The sequence below is a fragment of the Balaenoptera ricei genome, chromosome 10, assembly GCF_028023285.1.
Source record: "Balaenoptera ricei isolate mBalRic1 chromosome 10, mBalRic1.hap2, whole genome shotgun sequence".
In the NCBI taxonomy this organism is placed as follows: domain Eukaryota; kingdom Metazoa; phylum Chordata; class Mammalia; order Artiodactyla; family Balaenopteridae; genus Balaenoptera; species Balaenoptera ricei.
Window position 1 is genome coordinate 59,481,823 of NC_082648.1, and position 16,159 is coordinate 59,497,981.

The following is a 16,159-nucleotide window of genomic DNA, read 5'->3' on the forward strand; positions in this document are numbered from 1 at the left end:
AAATTAAAGACAGAGGAACGAGCCATGTAAAAAGAGCTAAACTTTTTTTTTTGCCTTTTGCTCTAGGCTGATTAATAAGTATCTGAAACTGACTAACAAGAAGTCATATGCCACTAAGACATTCTTCCTGTAGGTAAAGTTCTCTACGACTAGACTTCTTCCCTGGGCTCCATGACTTACCCATAACCCAAGGAGAATAGATCATATTTTTATGTACATTCTCCCACTAAAATATTCATTTCATTTATTAATATTTGTCTGTTATCATCTACCTATTCATCCATAGATCCACCCATTCATCTCCCCATTCATTCATCCATTTACCCATCCAGTTAATATTTATTGAACACCTACCATGGGTTAGATGCCATTTTAGGTACTGAAAAACTACTTCTTATTGGTGGGAAGATAAAAATCCCCCCAAATTTGTAATTGAAAACTCTACGGTTTCATTTAAACAAACTCAAATGTCCTTAGGATACATTCAGATAAGAAAATAAATGAAGTGGTCCAGGGGGATTCCAGTGAACTGGTATCTGAAAAGAGAGAAACCACAACTCAGCTCTAGAGAGTTCTAGGCAGACTGGCCGAGTTTTGCCAGATCTTCCAGTATTTTAAGAGAATCCATACATCTGGTATTTATGCGAATTTTCTGCTCAATGCTGGTGAAATAATCTGAATTTTCCACAAACATTACGTGAGCCAAACAAGCATGTCTATTATTTAGACACCTAGACACTCCCAGGGGCCACTTGGCAGCCTCTGCTCTAGACTCTGAGGACACAGTGTTAACAAAAGTGTTGAGTTCTTCAATATCTGTTACCTTCATAATCTATTTCTGATGAATTCACAACTAAATAATTTGGCTTTCAATTTATTACAGTTGTTGCATTGACCATTTATGACCAAACACACCTGAGAGAGGCAGGGCAAGGTCTTCACCCAAGAAAGAAGTGGTAAAGCTCTGTCACCACTTTCATCCTGACCTTCTTTCAACTCGGTACAAGACTACAAAGGCAGAGACCATGCTTTGTTTGTCATCTTTATAAGCTCACCAATCACTACCTGGTGTAACTCGCTGCAGTATCCATGCTTGATAAATGTTTGCTGAACTGAATTTGAATCCACATAGGTTTTTCAATTCTGATTTTAAATCTGGAGCGAAAACTGATTGTTGCTGAAATAGTTCTGATTTAGTTGAAATTTTTGATCTTTAAGGTCATGTCTACATTATGTTATTTTAGATAATTTACCAGGAAAAACAACCAGACAAATCACACTTGGAACGATACAGAATGATTACAGAGATAATCTAAGCAACTGTTGTATCTCCAGCCAAATCATGCCTTGCTCTCACTCTATTTTACTGTATACTGATAAGATAGGCATAATGGAATAAGAAAAGCACAATGTATTTGAATGACTTTTTTTGTTTGAAGTTATATCTCAGACTTAATATTATGCTACTAGTTGATCCTGCTTTAATAACAGTAAAATATGATTTGTGACACTCATCTTTGTAGCTTAGCAGTTAATATAGAGGAATACTAGTACTTTCTCTTAACTTAAACGAAAACTCACATATGTCCTTAAAATATAGAAAGCCAAAAAAAAAAAAAGTGCTGACAAAAAATAAATAACAACCAACCAAAAATATTCTCCCTGAAACATTAAAAAAAAAATCTTAACTTAAAAAAGTTTATTTAAATAAAATTATTTTAAAAATATAGAGAAACCCAAGTAGGGTTATACCATCACACAAATAAGTATGAAAAAATTATTATTATACAAACATCACTTTTGATCAAATTTCATTCTTCACATTTGGCATGGAGCTCATAAAATTTGTGGTGAAAAGTATATTTGTGGTACTGTAAAAAGGAACTCCTTAAGAAAAATGATAAGACACTGAACACTAACAATTGGGTATGCTGACTAAGTCTTTTTTTAATTAAACATAGTCAATAAAATGCAAACATTTCTTACATTTCACAAATGTCTCTGGACTTGAAACACCTACATGCATAATTAAACTCAAAACATATTCTAACTAGTAACACCCACAGTGAGTCCTTTTTCATCAATGTTTTTTCCAAAAAAGTAAAACCTCTGGGTTAAATCAGTATATTCTGGCTTAATGTCTTCATCTTTTCTCCCATAAGCTTCTGATAGCTCACCTGTTTTTAAACATCATTCTGCCCCATTCAATACAGACACCTTATCAAATGTAAAGAACACATCTGGAAGTTCTACGTCATAAATTTCACAGTATTAGCAATCTGAGTGCTCACATCTTCACATACCAAGAAACCAAGAACTTTATAACTAAAAACTCAGCCACTTAAACTCCTGAAAAATGTTCTAATTATGTGATTGATTTCGGTCTCTCTTTGATTCCCTGTAAAAACACAACCACATTCTTAACAAGTGGTGTCTCTTTTCAATTCAAGTTCCTGCAAATCTCAGAAATTATCTAACTTTCCTCTGAAGTAAGTCAAGTGATGTAATTGGGCTTTCTTAATTAGCAAGAGAACAATTCATTGACTTATTACCAGGACCTAGTCACATTTCCTGACCTTATTGTAACTGCCCTGATAACGGACTGTTCTCTCACCTCCTCAAAGAACTATAGCTAAAGAAGTGATCTTTGTTCAGGTTGAATGTGAAAGAATAGCAAGGACGACACATTTCTAAATTTAACTTCTGGAATTTTTCAGTTAAATTTGACTTTCTCCATGAAAGTAAGGCTTCTCTATTGCAACAAAAAAAGATAACGTTAAAAGGAAGACTAATGAAGTCATAAAACATCGAAGTCATTAGAGAATTCCGAGCACATCTGAGGGTGGCTCTGGGGATTAATGAGGTAACACGCATTGCAGCCCCTACCTAAGTAGGCACTTGGTTGGAACCTGGACCTGAATGACCAAGTCTAACACTCTCATTTTACAGATAAGAAAACTGAGGCAGGAAAGACAAACTCTTACCACATACGCATGGAAGGGTTTACCAAAAGTGAACAGAAAATGATTGACTTAAGGTGCAGAGTACCCAAAGGATGATCTGTGATATTGGCATGGTTTTAGTTACACAAGTGATAAAAAATAATTTTCATACCCTCATCTCAAGGGACTTTTCTAATTTCCCCCTAAGGGTGACTCTATTCCTGATGATTTTATGTCCTGGTTCCAAAAATAAAACTAAGTTGAGGAAAGTCATATCCCTAATCATTGCACTTCCATTATTTATTCTAAAAACATTTACTTAAAATTATTCCAGGGCTTGACAATTTAATGCGATGGAAGCTCAAACCACATCACTTTAACAAATTCCCTCCACAGCCCACAGTTTCTCTTTGCTGCTCTCCCCGTTTAAGTGGCTAGTCCGCTGTTTTCAGCACTAAGGAAGTCTCTGAAAGTCAACCAAGCTGCTTCTGGCCAGATCTGAGCAGACTAGAAATCTTTGTCAATAGTTATCTTCACAGGTGTTTTTACCTTTATTATTATTATTATTTTGTATGCCTGGAACTCAAGTGAAACATCAGCTTGAAAAGGCAGGGCTCAGCCGGAAGTGGCCTGGCCGTCCAACCGCACCTGTCACTTTTTACCTGTTTGCAAGACCACAGTTCTCTCTTCTCCATCCAGAGACATAATACTGAAATTATAGATGGTTCCCGCTTGTAAATCCTTGGGGTTACATCCATAGGTGGTGTTGTCTATCCGCACGGGGTGGCAGCACGCGACCCACGACGTGTCACTGCTGCAGATGAGGCTAAAGTTACAGGGTGACGCCAAAGTTCTCCACTGGAGAGACACGGACCGGCTGGAGACCCTGGACTCTGTCAGGGTGAAGTTGCATCTCACTGGCTCCCCCAGTCCAGTCTGCAAAGGAACCAGAACAACAGCTGAAGCCCGCTGTCTAGACCTGCCCAGGGACGAGTCCGTAGCAAGCTCCCCAAGCTGCTCCACTCACCCCTGGCCCCCAGCCTGAGCCCATGCATCCTTTCGCCCCCCAGCCAGAGAAGAGGCCCGCAGCCCAGGGGGGTGGCCACCTTCTCCCTAGCTGCTTTTTCTCCGGAGCAGCTGGAAAGAGAAGGTGGCTTGTTGCCTTTGACAGTGGCACGAGCTGTCAGTCTGGCTGGGGGCTCAGAAGAGGATGGCTCATTCCTCCTCAGGGAGAGGAAGAAATTCTGCCACCTCCCTCTCCAGAACACAACCCAGCAGACCAGAAAGCCGAGTGGGCATCTGGTCCTCGGCGGGGAGGCGCGCGTCCGCCCGCGGGGAGCTCTTCTCGGGCTCCTCACCTGCAGCAGGCTCAGCGCGGTCCACAGGGCCAGCCCGGCTCCATGGCTCCGCATGGCGCTCAGCGGTTCCCCCTGACTCGACCGCTGGGCTGGGACGCGGGGCGGCCCCGACGGCCGGCGGAGCGGGGACCACTTGTTGCGCGCGCTCAGCGCGCCCCGCGGGCGCAGAGCGCTGGCCTCCGGGCTGACGACGCGCGGGGGCCGCCGCCGCCGCCGCTGATGCTGCTGCCGCCCCGGGCCGGCTGCGGACGCGAGAGGCGGCGGGGGCCGGCAGCGCGCCGCCCTTCCCACGCTGCCATTCTGACCCGCGCTGCCTCGCCCCGAGCCCCGGCCGCGGACTTCCGCAATCAAAAGGCAATTTCCTCGTCTCCCGGCAAAGGAACAATGCGCCGGCGAGGGAGGGAGCCCCGAGGAGCCAACGCCTGAGGCTGCCAAGGGGGCCCGAGGCGGGCCAAGATGCCCCCGCCTCTCCCGCCAGGGGTCCCGGCCGGGTCTGCGGAGCTCTGCCTCCTTCTCCGCCTCCCCGCCCGACTTTCACTTTTTCCCACTCCGTGGTCCTCAACACCACCGTCTCAGTCACAGTAAGCCTTGTTCCCTCTCACTTTCCATCTCCCCACCCCCGCCCCCTTCCTCCCTCCACACCCTGCGCCTCCCGCTCCCTGTCTTCCTTCCTATCTTCCTCATCTGCTTTCTCCAGGGCCTCTTTTCCCAGGATTAAACTTGACCACAGCAGATTTCCCTAGGTCGCCTCACTCTTTCCTGAAGCCTTTTATTAGAGTGCTTTTGCCCTTCTCACCTCAAAGCATTCATTCGTCCCAACGCGTATCCCCCTGACACCATCAAGAGAAAAAGACCCCGAAAGGATGGTGTCCATTGTCAACTTGACCTTCATTTTTTCCTGCCATTCACTTTCCCCTTTCTCTTGTGTAGAGGTCTGTGCTCTCCCTAAATCTTATGCACATGGTGCTAACCAAGAACAAGTATAATCACCACCAATCGTCCAGCCCACAAGCAAAGCAGTTTCATCACTGACCATCCAGTAGTTAAAGTCATTTCATCCATAATTGTCCAAGCAATATAAGAATGCAATATGAACTCTCGTTTGTGGAAAATACTCTTGATGGCTCAGCTTCCCACATACTACAAGAAAGTGAAATTCACTTAGTTTTTAGCACTAACTTTATGCTAACTTTTAGCAACTGCCTCAGTACCTGAGTGATCATGTATCTGAAAATGGATTTTAAAAGAGTTCCTGATAACCGAAGAGCAAAATGTTTAATTGGTCATAGGTGATAGTAGGAAAATATTGCAACAACCTTAATAATGTTTGACTGCTTTTCTTTGGGTGCCATCCCTGACAACTGCCGGAAGAAAGGAGATTTTTCAAAACAGAATATTTGAGCTACATCAATGGGAAGGATGGCATATTCTTTTCTTTTTCAAATAGATTATACATAAAGCTATATTATTGACTGCTATATCAAAGGTACCTACTTGGAGGAAAAGCAGAAAAAAACAAAAAAGTGAAAATTATTTCAATTCTTTTAGAAAACTTGTGTTTAAAAAAATTTTTTTTAATGAAAAGATGAAGTTTCTACTCCTTCGAAGATTCTATGGGCTTTTTTTTTTTTTTTTTTTAAAGGGAACGCTATTTATTTATTTTATTTTATTTTTGGCTGTGTTGGGTCTTTGCTTCTGTGCGAGGGCTTTCTCTAGTTGCGGCGAGCAGGGGCCACTCTTCATCGCGGTGCGCGGGCCTCTCACTATCGCGGCCTCTCTTGTTGCGGAGCACAGGCTCCAGATGCGCAGGCTCAGTAGTTGTGGCCCACGGGCCCAGTTGCTCCGCGGCATGTGGGATCTTCCTGGACCGGGGCTCGAACCCGTGTCCCCTGCACTGGCAGGCAGACTCTCAACCACTGCGCCACCAGGGAAGCCCTCTATGGGCTTTTAATCTGCAGCCAGACTAGAGATCTCAAATTTCCTTTTCAAGTTAGCAGACACTCAAAGAAGGTCAAACCTAAAACACGGGTGTATTTCTGGGAAAATGGAATCTTTCTTATTTCTCTGCCCAGGTCACTTGTCTTACCAAAGAACTTTTGCCCTCTGTATCTTGCCCCCAAGTTCAATGACTTTTCACAGCCTGGCATTCCTTTCGGCATCATCAGAGATACTCCTCTTCTCTCCCCGTTAGAGACTGCAATCCTACAGGCTGCCTTCAGCCTTTACAGGGGTCTTTTTCAGCTTTATTCCTTTTTAACATTACCGTTTTCTTTTCTGGCTATATTCAGAAGACAATGTGATTTCCTCGTCTGTAAAACTGGAATAATATCTACTCTAAATACTTCCCAGAGCTATTATGAAGAATAAGATCACATATGTTAAAGCACCTTTGCAAACTTTAATGTGCTGTCCAATTGTCAGTTTTCCTAGTGATAGGTTGCATGCAAATCACACAGTTTGCTCTCTTTCAAATTCATCCATCACATAGGTCCCACTTACCTAACTTCTGCTGCCCATCCTTCTCTTTGTCAAAAACCAATGAGGTTTTTACATTTTTCTCATAGATTGCCCCTCAGATTTGAAACATTCCCTCCCAAATTCACTAAATATCCCTCTGTCCTTTGCAGAAATCTTCGATAAATCCTGTCTTTTTCAAGTTCTCCAAGGTTTCTCACATATTTTTTTAAAAAATTACATGTTACCAACCTACTATACCTTAACAGTTAATTTTAAAATAGTATTTGATATCCAATACACTGTCTGACTATAATGCAGTATACTGCCTTATAGTAAAGGCAACTGCAACAAAAAGGCAAAATGTGAAGAGGACTAATCAAACAAAGCAATAACAAAATATCCTCATAACACTCTTCAGATGCTTCCAAATTCTGTTATTAACAGTGACCTGCTAATAATAACCCTGGGAATAGGAATTAGAAAAAGAAGGAGCGATTTCTTCAAATACAATTATTTAATTTTTGATCTATCAGAGAGACATGTACATTTAGGGTCTTGTGCCTTTTATCTATTTTGATACCAATGTATATGAAGAATTATAGCAATCTGTGAAGGAAAGGACTAGGAGTCAGAGATATTTCTTTCCCAAAGGTATATAACTGCTGGTTCTTTTTTTGGAGAATCTTAAGGCTCACAGCAAAGCTCCCAATTAATTAGTGGGTCCTAAATAACCTATAGGAATGAACATACTATGAAACAAGGAGAGAAAGTTTAAACTCAGGTTTTTACTGATTACATTTTAAAAGCTGATTTACCTTTTAAAAACACTTATATTAATATGAAAAATTAGAGAGATGTGTAATAGATTCAAGGCAGTAAGAGACTGGGAAAGGCTACCAGATAACATCTTTTCCTAGAGGAGTTTATTTGAAACTACTGTACAAAGTACAAATAAGATGATTCATTTTATTCTTTGTTCTCATCTTTGTTTGGAATTCCTCAACTTCTTTTGAACCTATTTATCCTGTGTAATGACACTACATTTGCTTTAGAAGTCACTGCATTCCAGGCATTTGGAATCAGCCTCTCTGTAACTTTTCAGGGGACAACCTCTTCTCTTTGCCACTAGGAAACCTTTCCCAGACTGCAGGGGAAGGGTGGGACTGCTTTTGGTTAGACATGAGTGCCTAATGTTAAACCGTTGGTTAAACAGCTGCCTTTTAAACAAATAGTCATAACAATTAATGAATAATTGTTCTAATTTATATATTCATTAATTATGATTTCATGGATGAAAGCATGGCTCTTATCACGTCATGAACATACATGTTGAATGATACAACCGATCATCAGGGGTCCCGGGGTCACACTTTGAGAATTGTTACTTGACATCAGGGTTTGAGCTGGGTGCAGAGAAGGTTGGGGGATGAAGGAAGAGTGGATTGGTAAAGTTGATTGGTTAATTCAAAATCCTCACTCATGACCTAAAAGGCCTTTCATGACCTGGCCTCTGCTTACCCCATGCCTCTCTCCTGCTTGCCTCCTATGCTCCAGTGGCCTGGGTCTAATAATTCATTTACTCATTCATTCAGCAAATATTGACTGAGCACCTACCGTGTGCCAGGCCCTGGTTTAGGTTTTGGAGACACCCCCAAGAAGCTGACTCTTTCCTGCCCCAGGGCCTTTGTGCCTGCCATTTCCTTTTCTTGGACCACTCCTGCTCAGGAGGTCTGCTTAGCTGTCTTTCTCCCAATCTTTAGGTCTCAGCTTAAACACATCCCTATGGGGCCAGGCCCTTTCTGACCTCACAGGGGAAAAGTGTGCTGTTATCAATCTTCATCTCAGCAACCCATTTATTTAATTCTGAACATTAATGACACTTGGTAATAATCCAATTATTTATATGTTTGTATACTGTCTGCCTTCCCTGGCCATATGGAGAATTCCTTTAGGGCAGAGTCTTTGTCTGTCTTGCTCTTCTTGCACAGAGTTTGGCATATAGTGGAGTTTCAACAAATATTTGTTGAGTAAGTAGATGAATGAATGAATGAATGAATGAGTGAATCTTTGTAGCTGCTCAATAAATATTATTATCTGAATAAACACTGTAAACAAGTCCTTCTAGACATGTTCCTGCTGGATGCCTCAAATATCATCTTGAAAGGGAGGGAGGGATGGAGTAGAGGAATGAAAGAGGGAAGGGCAAAGGAATAAAAGAGAGGAAGAAGAGAAGATTGATTTTGAAGAGAAAGAGGTGGGAAAAGATGAGTGGGAGGGAAGATGAAGGGAGGAAAAGGAGAAAGGGGAAGGAGGTAGTAACCTTTAGGACAATGGTTCTCAAAAGCTAGTATCAGCATCATCTGAGAACTTGCTAGAAACATAAAATCTTAAGGCCCTACTACAACCTGAGGAATTTGAAATGTTCTGGTGGAGCCAAATAATCTCTGTGTGTGCCTGTGTATGTATGTGTGTGTGTGTGTGTGTGTGTGTGTGTGTGTATTTAACAAGCCTTCCTGCTCTAGTTGGTGAAAAAGAGCTATCCAAATTCCAAACAAAAGCCTTAGATTGTCAATCCCCTACTCTAAACCCTGATCCAGTTGTCACTTTATATTAAAGAGAGTTAATGATATCTTATTCTTTTAAATCTCACTGAGCTCTCTGGTTACAAGAAGCTATATAGATGATTTAGAAGATCTTGAACAGTTTTAGAAGGTGTCAAATAAGTAAAGTGGTGATGTAACATATGATAATATATTTTGTATAATATAGTATATATTTTATATAGTATATCTATAATATATATTATATGCATAGTTTGATATTTATAACTTCTCAATAAAGTACAGATGCTAAAGGGAAAAAGGTCAACATGCAGCAAACTTAACAAATGTTAGATGACAGGCCAATTCTGATGCCTTTTGTTATGCAACCCTCATGTCTGTTTCCCCAGATATTTTTAAAAAGAAGAAAGCCTAGCAATTAGGGAATGTGTCAATTAAAAACAATTACAAGATGGCAAATCCTTTTCTCTGTTTCAATTTGAAACTGTTTCAATAGTACATTACAGCAAAAGTGAATACGATTTTTAACCTGCAGCCGGTGTCATGCATTTAAAAAGAGATTTATTAAAATTTAAGGTAAGATAATTTTGATAAGCAGTTTTTAAAAAAGGACCGTGACTTTTGTGTTTAGAGATACTGTTTTGGGATATTTATATTTCAAGGAATCTTTCTAGCTTCCTAGGTTGTAACCTTCCTAGGTCATAGGTCTCCAGGAAAATGGAAATTATACAGGCATTTGGGGGTGGTTTAATGAGGGGGCGGATAAAATGAGAAGGTGCGTGTTATATTTATAGCACCTCCCTGGCTAAAGGATGATAGTATGTTAGATAGTATGATTATTAGTTCTAATAATAGTATATGAATAACAACAAATGTTAGAGAGTATGATTATTAGTGCTAATAATAGTAGATGAATAACAATAAATCATGGATGCTGAGCACCCAGCAATGCTAGAGAGAATGACAAAGTGCACGGACGAGATTGTCTTTCTGAGAACATCCAAATAATAATAAATTACCATTGCTGTCAATCCCATACTCAAGAGAAACTCCTCAAGAAATCAGCACAGAAGACATTTACCGGCTGCTCTGACTGTTGGTAGTGCCAAGATTTTTTTAAATCCTGGAAGGGTGGGGTGGGAGTTCTGGATGTGTCTCTAAGAGCAGCCCCACCATCTCTCCCAGACACATCTCTAAGGTTTCTTGGTATTTTTTTTTTCTACATCAATTTTTTACCCTCTTCCCTTCCCCCACTTTTTTTTTTTTTTTTTTTAAATCTGGAGGAAACGAGCTTTGCATAGCTTTTGTCAGAGCTTTGTAACTGTACACAGACGAATGACTTAAAACCAGATGTGACTGTAAACGAATCACTTTTTCAACCTCAAGCACTTCTGCTGCATCTTCATTCCCACGTTTCCGGCGCTACTACCCCACCCTCGGAAATGAGTCGGCCCACACACGAACTGAATCAAGGCGTTAATGCGGCCAGTGGGGCTGCCTATATGGGCGTGACTGCTATACATTCTGGTTTCAGGAGCAGGGTCATGATTCTCATGACTATCCAAGCCCTAGGATAGTAAATAAGCAAAACATGGCTAACATTGGCTTTAAGGGAAAGGAAAATAAAAACAAAAGAAATGAGCACACATCTCATCTCCCTTAGACAGTGATGATTGGAGGGTAAAGATTCTGTCTTCTTTTTTTCAGTGTATCATGTTGTTAGAACATCATTTCCCATGAATTCACTGGAGCTCGCAAACAGAGGGTTCCCTATCTGACCAGCACATGCGCCTTTTCTGGCTTTTATAGTGTGATCTTAATATAGTTTTTAAAAAATGGAATAAGCAGGTAATGTTGAGAAAAATAGGAGATTTTAAAGGGAAAAAAATCTGGATTTTTGACTTTTCATTAAAAAAGTAAAAAGATGGATGCGTGCTGGGCCAGTATTCTGCCCACCTTGTCCACACAGCGCGTCTCAGAGTCCCCTGAATGTTGAAGCTGAGAGTGATCAAAGCAGAAGATCAAAGGATCTTACCATGTTTTTCAAAAATATAATGATAAAACCATCAGCTAGATTAGAAACCTCTTGCTGGAAGGAGTCATGGCTCTTCGTTATCTCCCCCACATGCCCAGGTTGTGGAGACTCAATGTCTATTCATCTATTGACAGTAAATATTCACACCTCACCACTAAACAAGGACATGGCTAAGTACTGGGGAATCTTAAAAGCAATTGTATTCTTCAGTTGCTCCAATGCAGACCTGCAACCCTTAGCATCACAGAATCCAATAATACCTAGCACCTAAGCCTTAGGATAAGTTAGTGCCCAAGCAGCCTCTGACTCCATGGAAGACCGAATCCTTCTAGAATAATCCAGAGGTCACTGGATTCAGGCCACCAAGGTCAAAACTCTTAGCAAAGCATCTACTGCGGTATCCTCTCCACAGCTTTGCTGTCCTGGGCTGGAAGTACAGCCTTGCACAAAGAGGAGCAAACACAAATGTTCACAGACACACAGACGAAGGGCAAGCACCTGGTAAAGCTACACTGGTAGTGTGTGTTCATTGGCCCAGATCTGTTAGAGATCCAGATCAGAAGAGCTTTGATGATAAAACAGGTACCTCCTGTGTACTTTCCAAATAAAAATTACCCTAGTGGTGATCTCATCTGGATTTAGCAATGGTAGGATTCTGTTGCCAGCTCCCCCAAAGGGTGGGAAGGATGAAAAGGATCTTCCCTTCAAAGACAGCCCCTGGAATTCATAGCATTTCCCCTTTCAGTGACTTTCCACCGTATTTCATAACTGGTTTTCAAAGCTGTTATTCTGTGAGTGGAATGAATATGTGGGCACAACCAATATGTAACTGGGGTAAATTACAGGGATTTAAAGTACTTAGCAATCTTTTCCAGAGTTTCTTTATCTTATCTTCATACTTATCATCCAGCTCATCCACCAGTTCTGACCCTTGGATTTACTGCTCTTTCTTGCAAATTCATCATCATGTCTCACTGTGTTTGCTCTCCTCTCCCCCCATCCACCCCCTCTCTCCTCCTGGTCCTTGAAGAAGATGGACAGGTCTTTGTAAGTCTGAGCCACTGGTCTACCCCTAACTCAGAAGCATCCCTTGGATTCTACCCTATAAAAGCCCTTAAGCAAACTACTCTTTTTATTTTTTAAACTTTTTTGTTCGGAAATAATTTCAAACTTCCAGATAAGTGGTGAAAATTATATGGAGCGCTACGACATATCCTTACCAAGACCCACTCATTTTTTTCTTTTAGCATTCCCCCACATTTGCTTTATTATCATCTCTTTCTCTCTCTATATGATACTTTTACCTAAACCACTTCAGAGTGGGCTGCATATCTTCTGAATTAAGTGTGTAATCTCAGTAAAGATATCAAATTTAAGAAACGCAAAATTGATATAATGCTTTTATCCGCAATCCGTATTTCAACTTCGCCAGTTGACTCAAGCATGTCCCTTTAGCATTTTTTGTTGTTGTTGTTTTTTCTCTGTTAAGGAGCCCACCCAGGATCCTGTGTTATATTTAGTTGTCAAGTCTCTTAATCTTCCATAATCTGGAACAATTCATCAGCCTTCAAAAATGATTTTTATGACACTGACTTTTTTGAATGATACAGGTTAGTTATTTCTATGGTACGTGTTTTCCTCCATTTGCATTTGTCCGATGTTTCCTGATGATTACATTCAAGTTATAGGTACATCTCTCCCAGAACTGTTCCTCTTCTCTTGTGTTCAATGGTTTTTTCTAACAGGTTGACTATTCAATTATCCTCCAATGGATTGTAAACATAATTGCACATTATAATCAATGGGGAGATTTTTACACTCTGGTGCCGATGTCCTACGTCAGTAAATTCTGATTCAGTAGGTCTGAGGGAGAATTTTGGAACCTGTATCTTCAAAAAGCTTCCCAGGTGATTCTGATGTATGTAAGACCAGGGCTGAGAGCCACAGACGCCCTATCTCAATTTGTACATCCTGGTTTCTCCTTCGATCTCATTTCCCCTCCTTTGCTATGTTCTCTCCTCTCTGCATCAACCCTCATCTGGGCTTGACCTCATCTGCTGAGGGAAACCCATGTGTCAGAGAAATACTGGCAGGTTAAAGAGCCCATTTCAATGCACATATTCTGTTTTATGGTTGCATTTTATGTGCATATGATTTATATTGTGACAAAATATGAACCCAGTATTTTGGTGCTCAAAATGGAGAGTCAGGCAAATCCCCTATAACTAAAAGAAAATGAAAGAAAAGAAAAATCCTTGAGATTTTAAAGCCAGAGAGGGTCGAGTGAATTGTAAACCGTATTATGCTGTTGGCACATAGTAATCCATATTAGTGGGCCATCTGAGAGAACTGCAGCCCTTTGTCAGAATTAGACTTGAATGATGCTAATTATAAATTAGGGTCTTCAGGAACACATCCCTCCCGCAATATCGTACACGCTAGAATGGACATCCTGCACTAGGGGTAGTCTCAGAAAAGTCTGTTTATCTTTTATCCCATTCACTCTAGACAATCTAAGAATCTTCTCTTGGTCATGAGGAGTCATTAGGAGATGGTGTGGGGTGTTTTGTTTTGCTACATCTTTGTACTTCTCCTTCTAGGTGTTTGCCTCAGTGAAGGGGAATATTGTTCCATCTTTAGTTCTGGCCACAGAGCGGTGGTGGCAGTGGAGAGACTCCCCTGTGTTTAAGTAACACGATAAAGGGGTTGACCCCAGACTTGAGGGGGGTGGGAGGAGGTGCAGGTGTTTTGCATTTGCCACCTCACTTATTTGGAGACTCACGTTGGTTTGTGATGTCTCTGAGGGCCAACTGGAAGGAAGCACAGAGCCGTTAAACTCAGACCAGCACCACAATGGCTATTCATGGACTGAGGAAATGTGGTCCGTCTCCCGGGCCCAGGCCAGGGCGGGGTGGGGAAGGGAAGAAGGGGGTGTGCCTTCAAATAAGATTGAGGGATGTTGAGTAGAATCAGAACCAGCCAGTAACATTTTTAATGCATGTTCAAGGCTTGATTCCTTTGAAAGCATTTTCACATAATAACGCTGGTCCATCTGGTTCTTAGAACAACCCTGTGATGCAGGCAGGGTAGGGGTGATGAAACAACAACAGGAAGTTAGTATTACTTGCTAACATTATTGAGTACTTATCGTGTATAGCCAAGGCACTAAGCACTTTTCTTAATCAGATTTGAATCCTCACAACTGTTTTATGAGGCAGATAGAGTACCTTAATTATCTTTATTTTAGAGAGGAAACGAGTATGACTTGAGTAACTAGTAGTTGACGCCACTTGGATTTAAACCAGCTTTCTCTGACACCAGAGCCCTAGCTCTTTACCACTTTATCAAACCGCCTCCCCCGAGGTCACATGGCTGAGAGGGGATCCAGACTGGACCTCTCTTGAGAGTCCACTGCTCAAATGATAAATGGAGGCTGCTCAGATTTTGATGCTAAACAAAATTGCAAGTCCTGGCTTCCCTCCCTTTGGAGGACCCTTCTGCACATTTAACTCTTCCTCTTGTATCCCATGCTCAGGTCCCCAAAAGATTGACTTCCTGCTGCCTCCAGCCCTGCCTGTCTCTCCTTGCCCATAGGGAATGGCTAATACATGCAGGGCACACTTCTCACACCCACCTCTGGCCTGATCTACAACTGGGCTTGTGCACAAGAACACAGTATATCTCTGTGGATGTGGTACGCAGGGATGCCTGGCTGAGGGCGTGCACAGGTGCTGAAATCCAGCTGATGTTCCAATACAGAGTCCTGTGCATTCCCGGTGGAACCATGTGCCTGGAACCCCCTTTTTCTAGAACACAAAAAGCCTAGAGTCTAGCAGCAGTTCTCTATCTCTCCAGGCTCCACTCACCCACCCTGGGCCCCATTCCTTCAATGTTGTACACTCTGCAAAGCCACAGCAGGAGGCTGGAATTAGATACATTAATTTCTGCTACTTGATTGTTTAGCTTTTGTGGCACCACCCCCTCTTACCTCCTCATGACACATGCACAAAAGTGCCGTCAGTGGTGGGAAACTAAGGCATTTAGAAGTCCATGGGACAGATATTGTGGGTGAAGGACAAGATTTATCTCGATCAGTGGTTCTGGAATTTAAAAGTACACCTGTGTGTGACTTGGAGGGCTTGTTAAAACACTGATTGCTGGGCCTTACAGCCAGAGTTTCTGATTCAGTTGGTCTAGGGTAGGGCCCAAGTGGTTGCATTTCTAACACGTTCTGAATCTGGGTCCATACTTTGAGAACCACTGAGCTAGATATTTCCTGACTCATATGTAGACAAGCTTCTTGTTCCACCAACTTGGTCCTTGTAAAGACACATACTGCCACATAATACTGTGATGGTAACAATAATAACAGTAGTAGCTAATGTTAATTAAACACTATTTTTCCAGGCAGTACTGTAGGCACATGATACATGTTGATTCATTTAATTCATGTCCAGGATGAGAGAAGGAGAGTTTTGAAGCCACGTACCAGCTCAGGTTCTCAACCTTCCAAACTGGCATAAGACGATGTGAGGAAAGAGAAGGAAAAGGAAAAAGGTAGAGAAAATGCTGCTCCAAAGAGAGTCAACTTAGGACAACTTTGCAGTAGCATTGATGAGTGATGCTGGATTCCAAATCATGTCCTTTTGGCATTTACCTTCATTAATAAGAGCTCTGTGCAAGAGAATAAGGTGACTAGATGTGCAGGGTGTGTGTGTGTGTGTGTGTGTGTGTGTGTGTGTGTGTGTGTGTGTATGTGTACTCTCCTCCTTGCTCTGCTATTCTTTAATCATTTGACCTCGGGTG

The 16,159-nt window shown here is 41.7% G+C and overlaps 1 protein-coding gene across 2 annotated transcripts in view; it reads right to left on the bottom strand.

Annotated features, from left to right (window-relative positions):
• PTPRB (protein tyrosine phosphatase receptor type B) overlaps positions 1–16,159 on the bottom strand; it is a 114,293-nt gene that overhangs the window by 80,851 nt on the left and 17,283 nt on the right. Inside the window, exons 1-2 of one of the 2 annotated variants that reach the window (XM_059936497.1) lie at positions 4,301–4,509; positions 3,605–3,878 (exon numbers count right to left, since the gene is read on the bottom strand). In XM_059936497.1, coding sequence (XP_059792480.1) covers positions 3,605–3,878; positions 4,301–4,354 — 328 coding nt within the window. In that variant the 5' untranslated portion in view covers positions 4,355–4,509. Of the gene's footprint in view, positions 1–3,604; positions 3,879–4,300; positions 4,510–16,159 lie in introns of those variants that run through there. The other variant, XM_059936496.1, reaches the window with a different exon arrangement.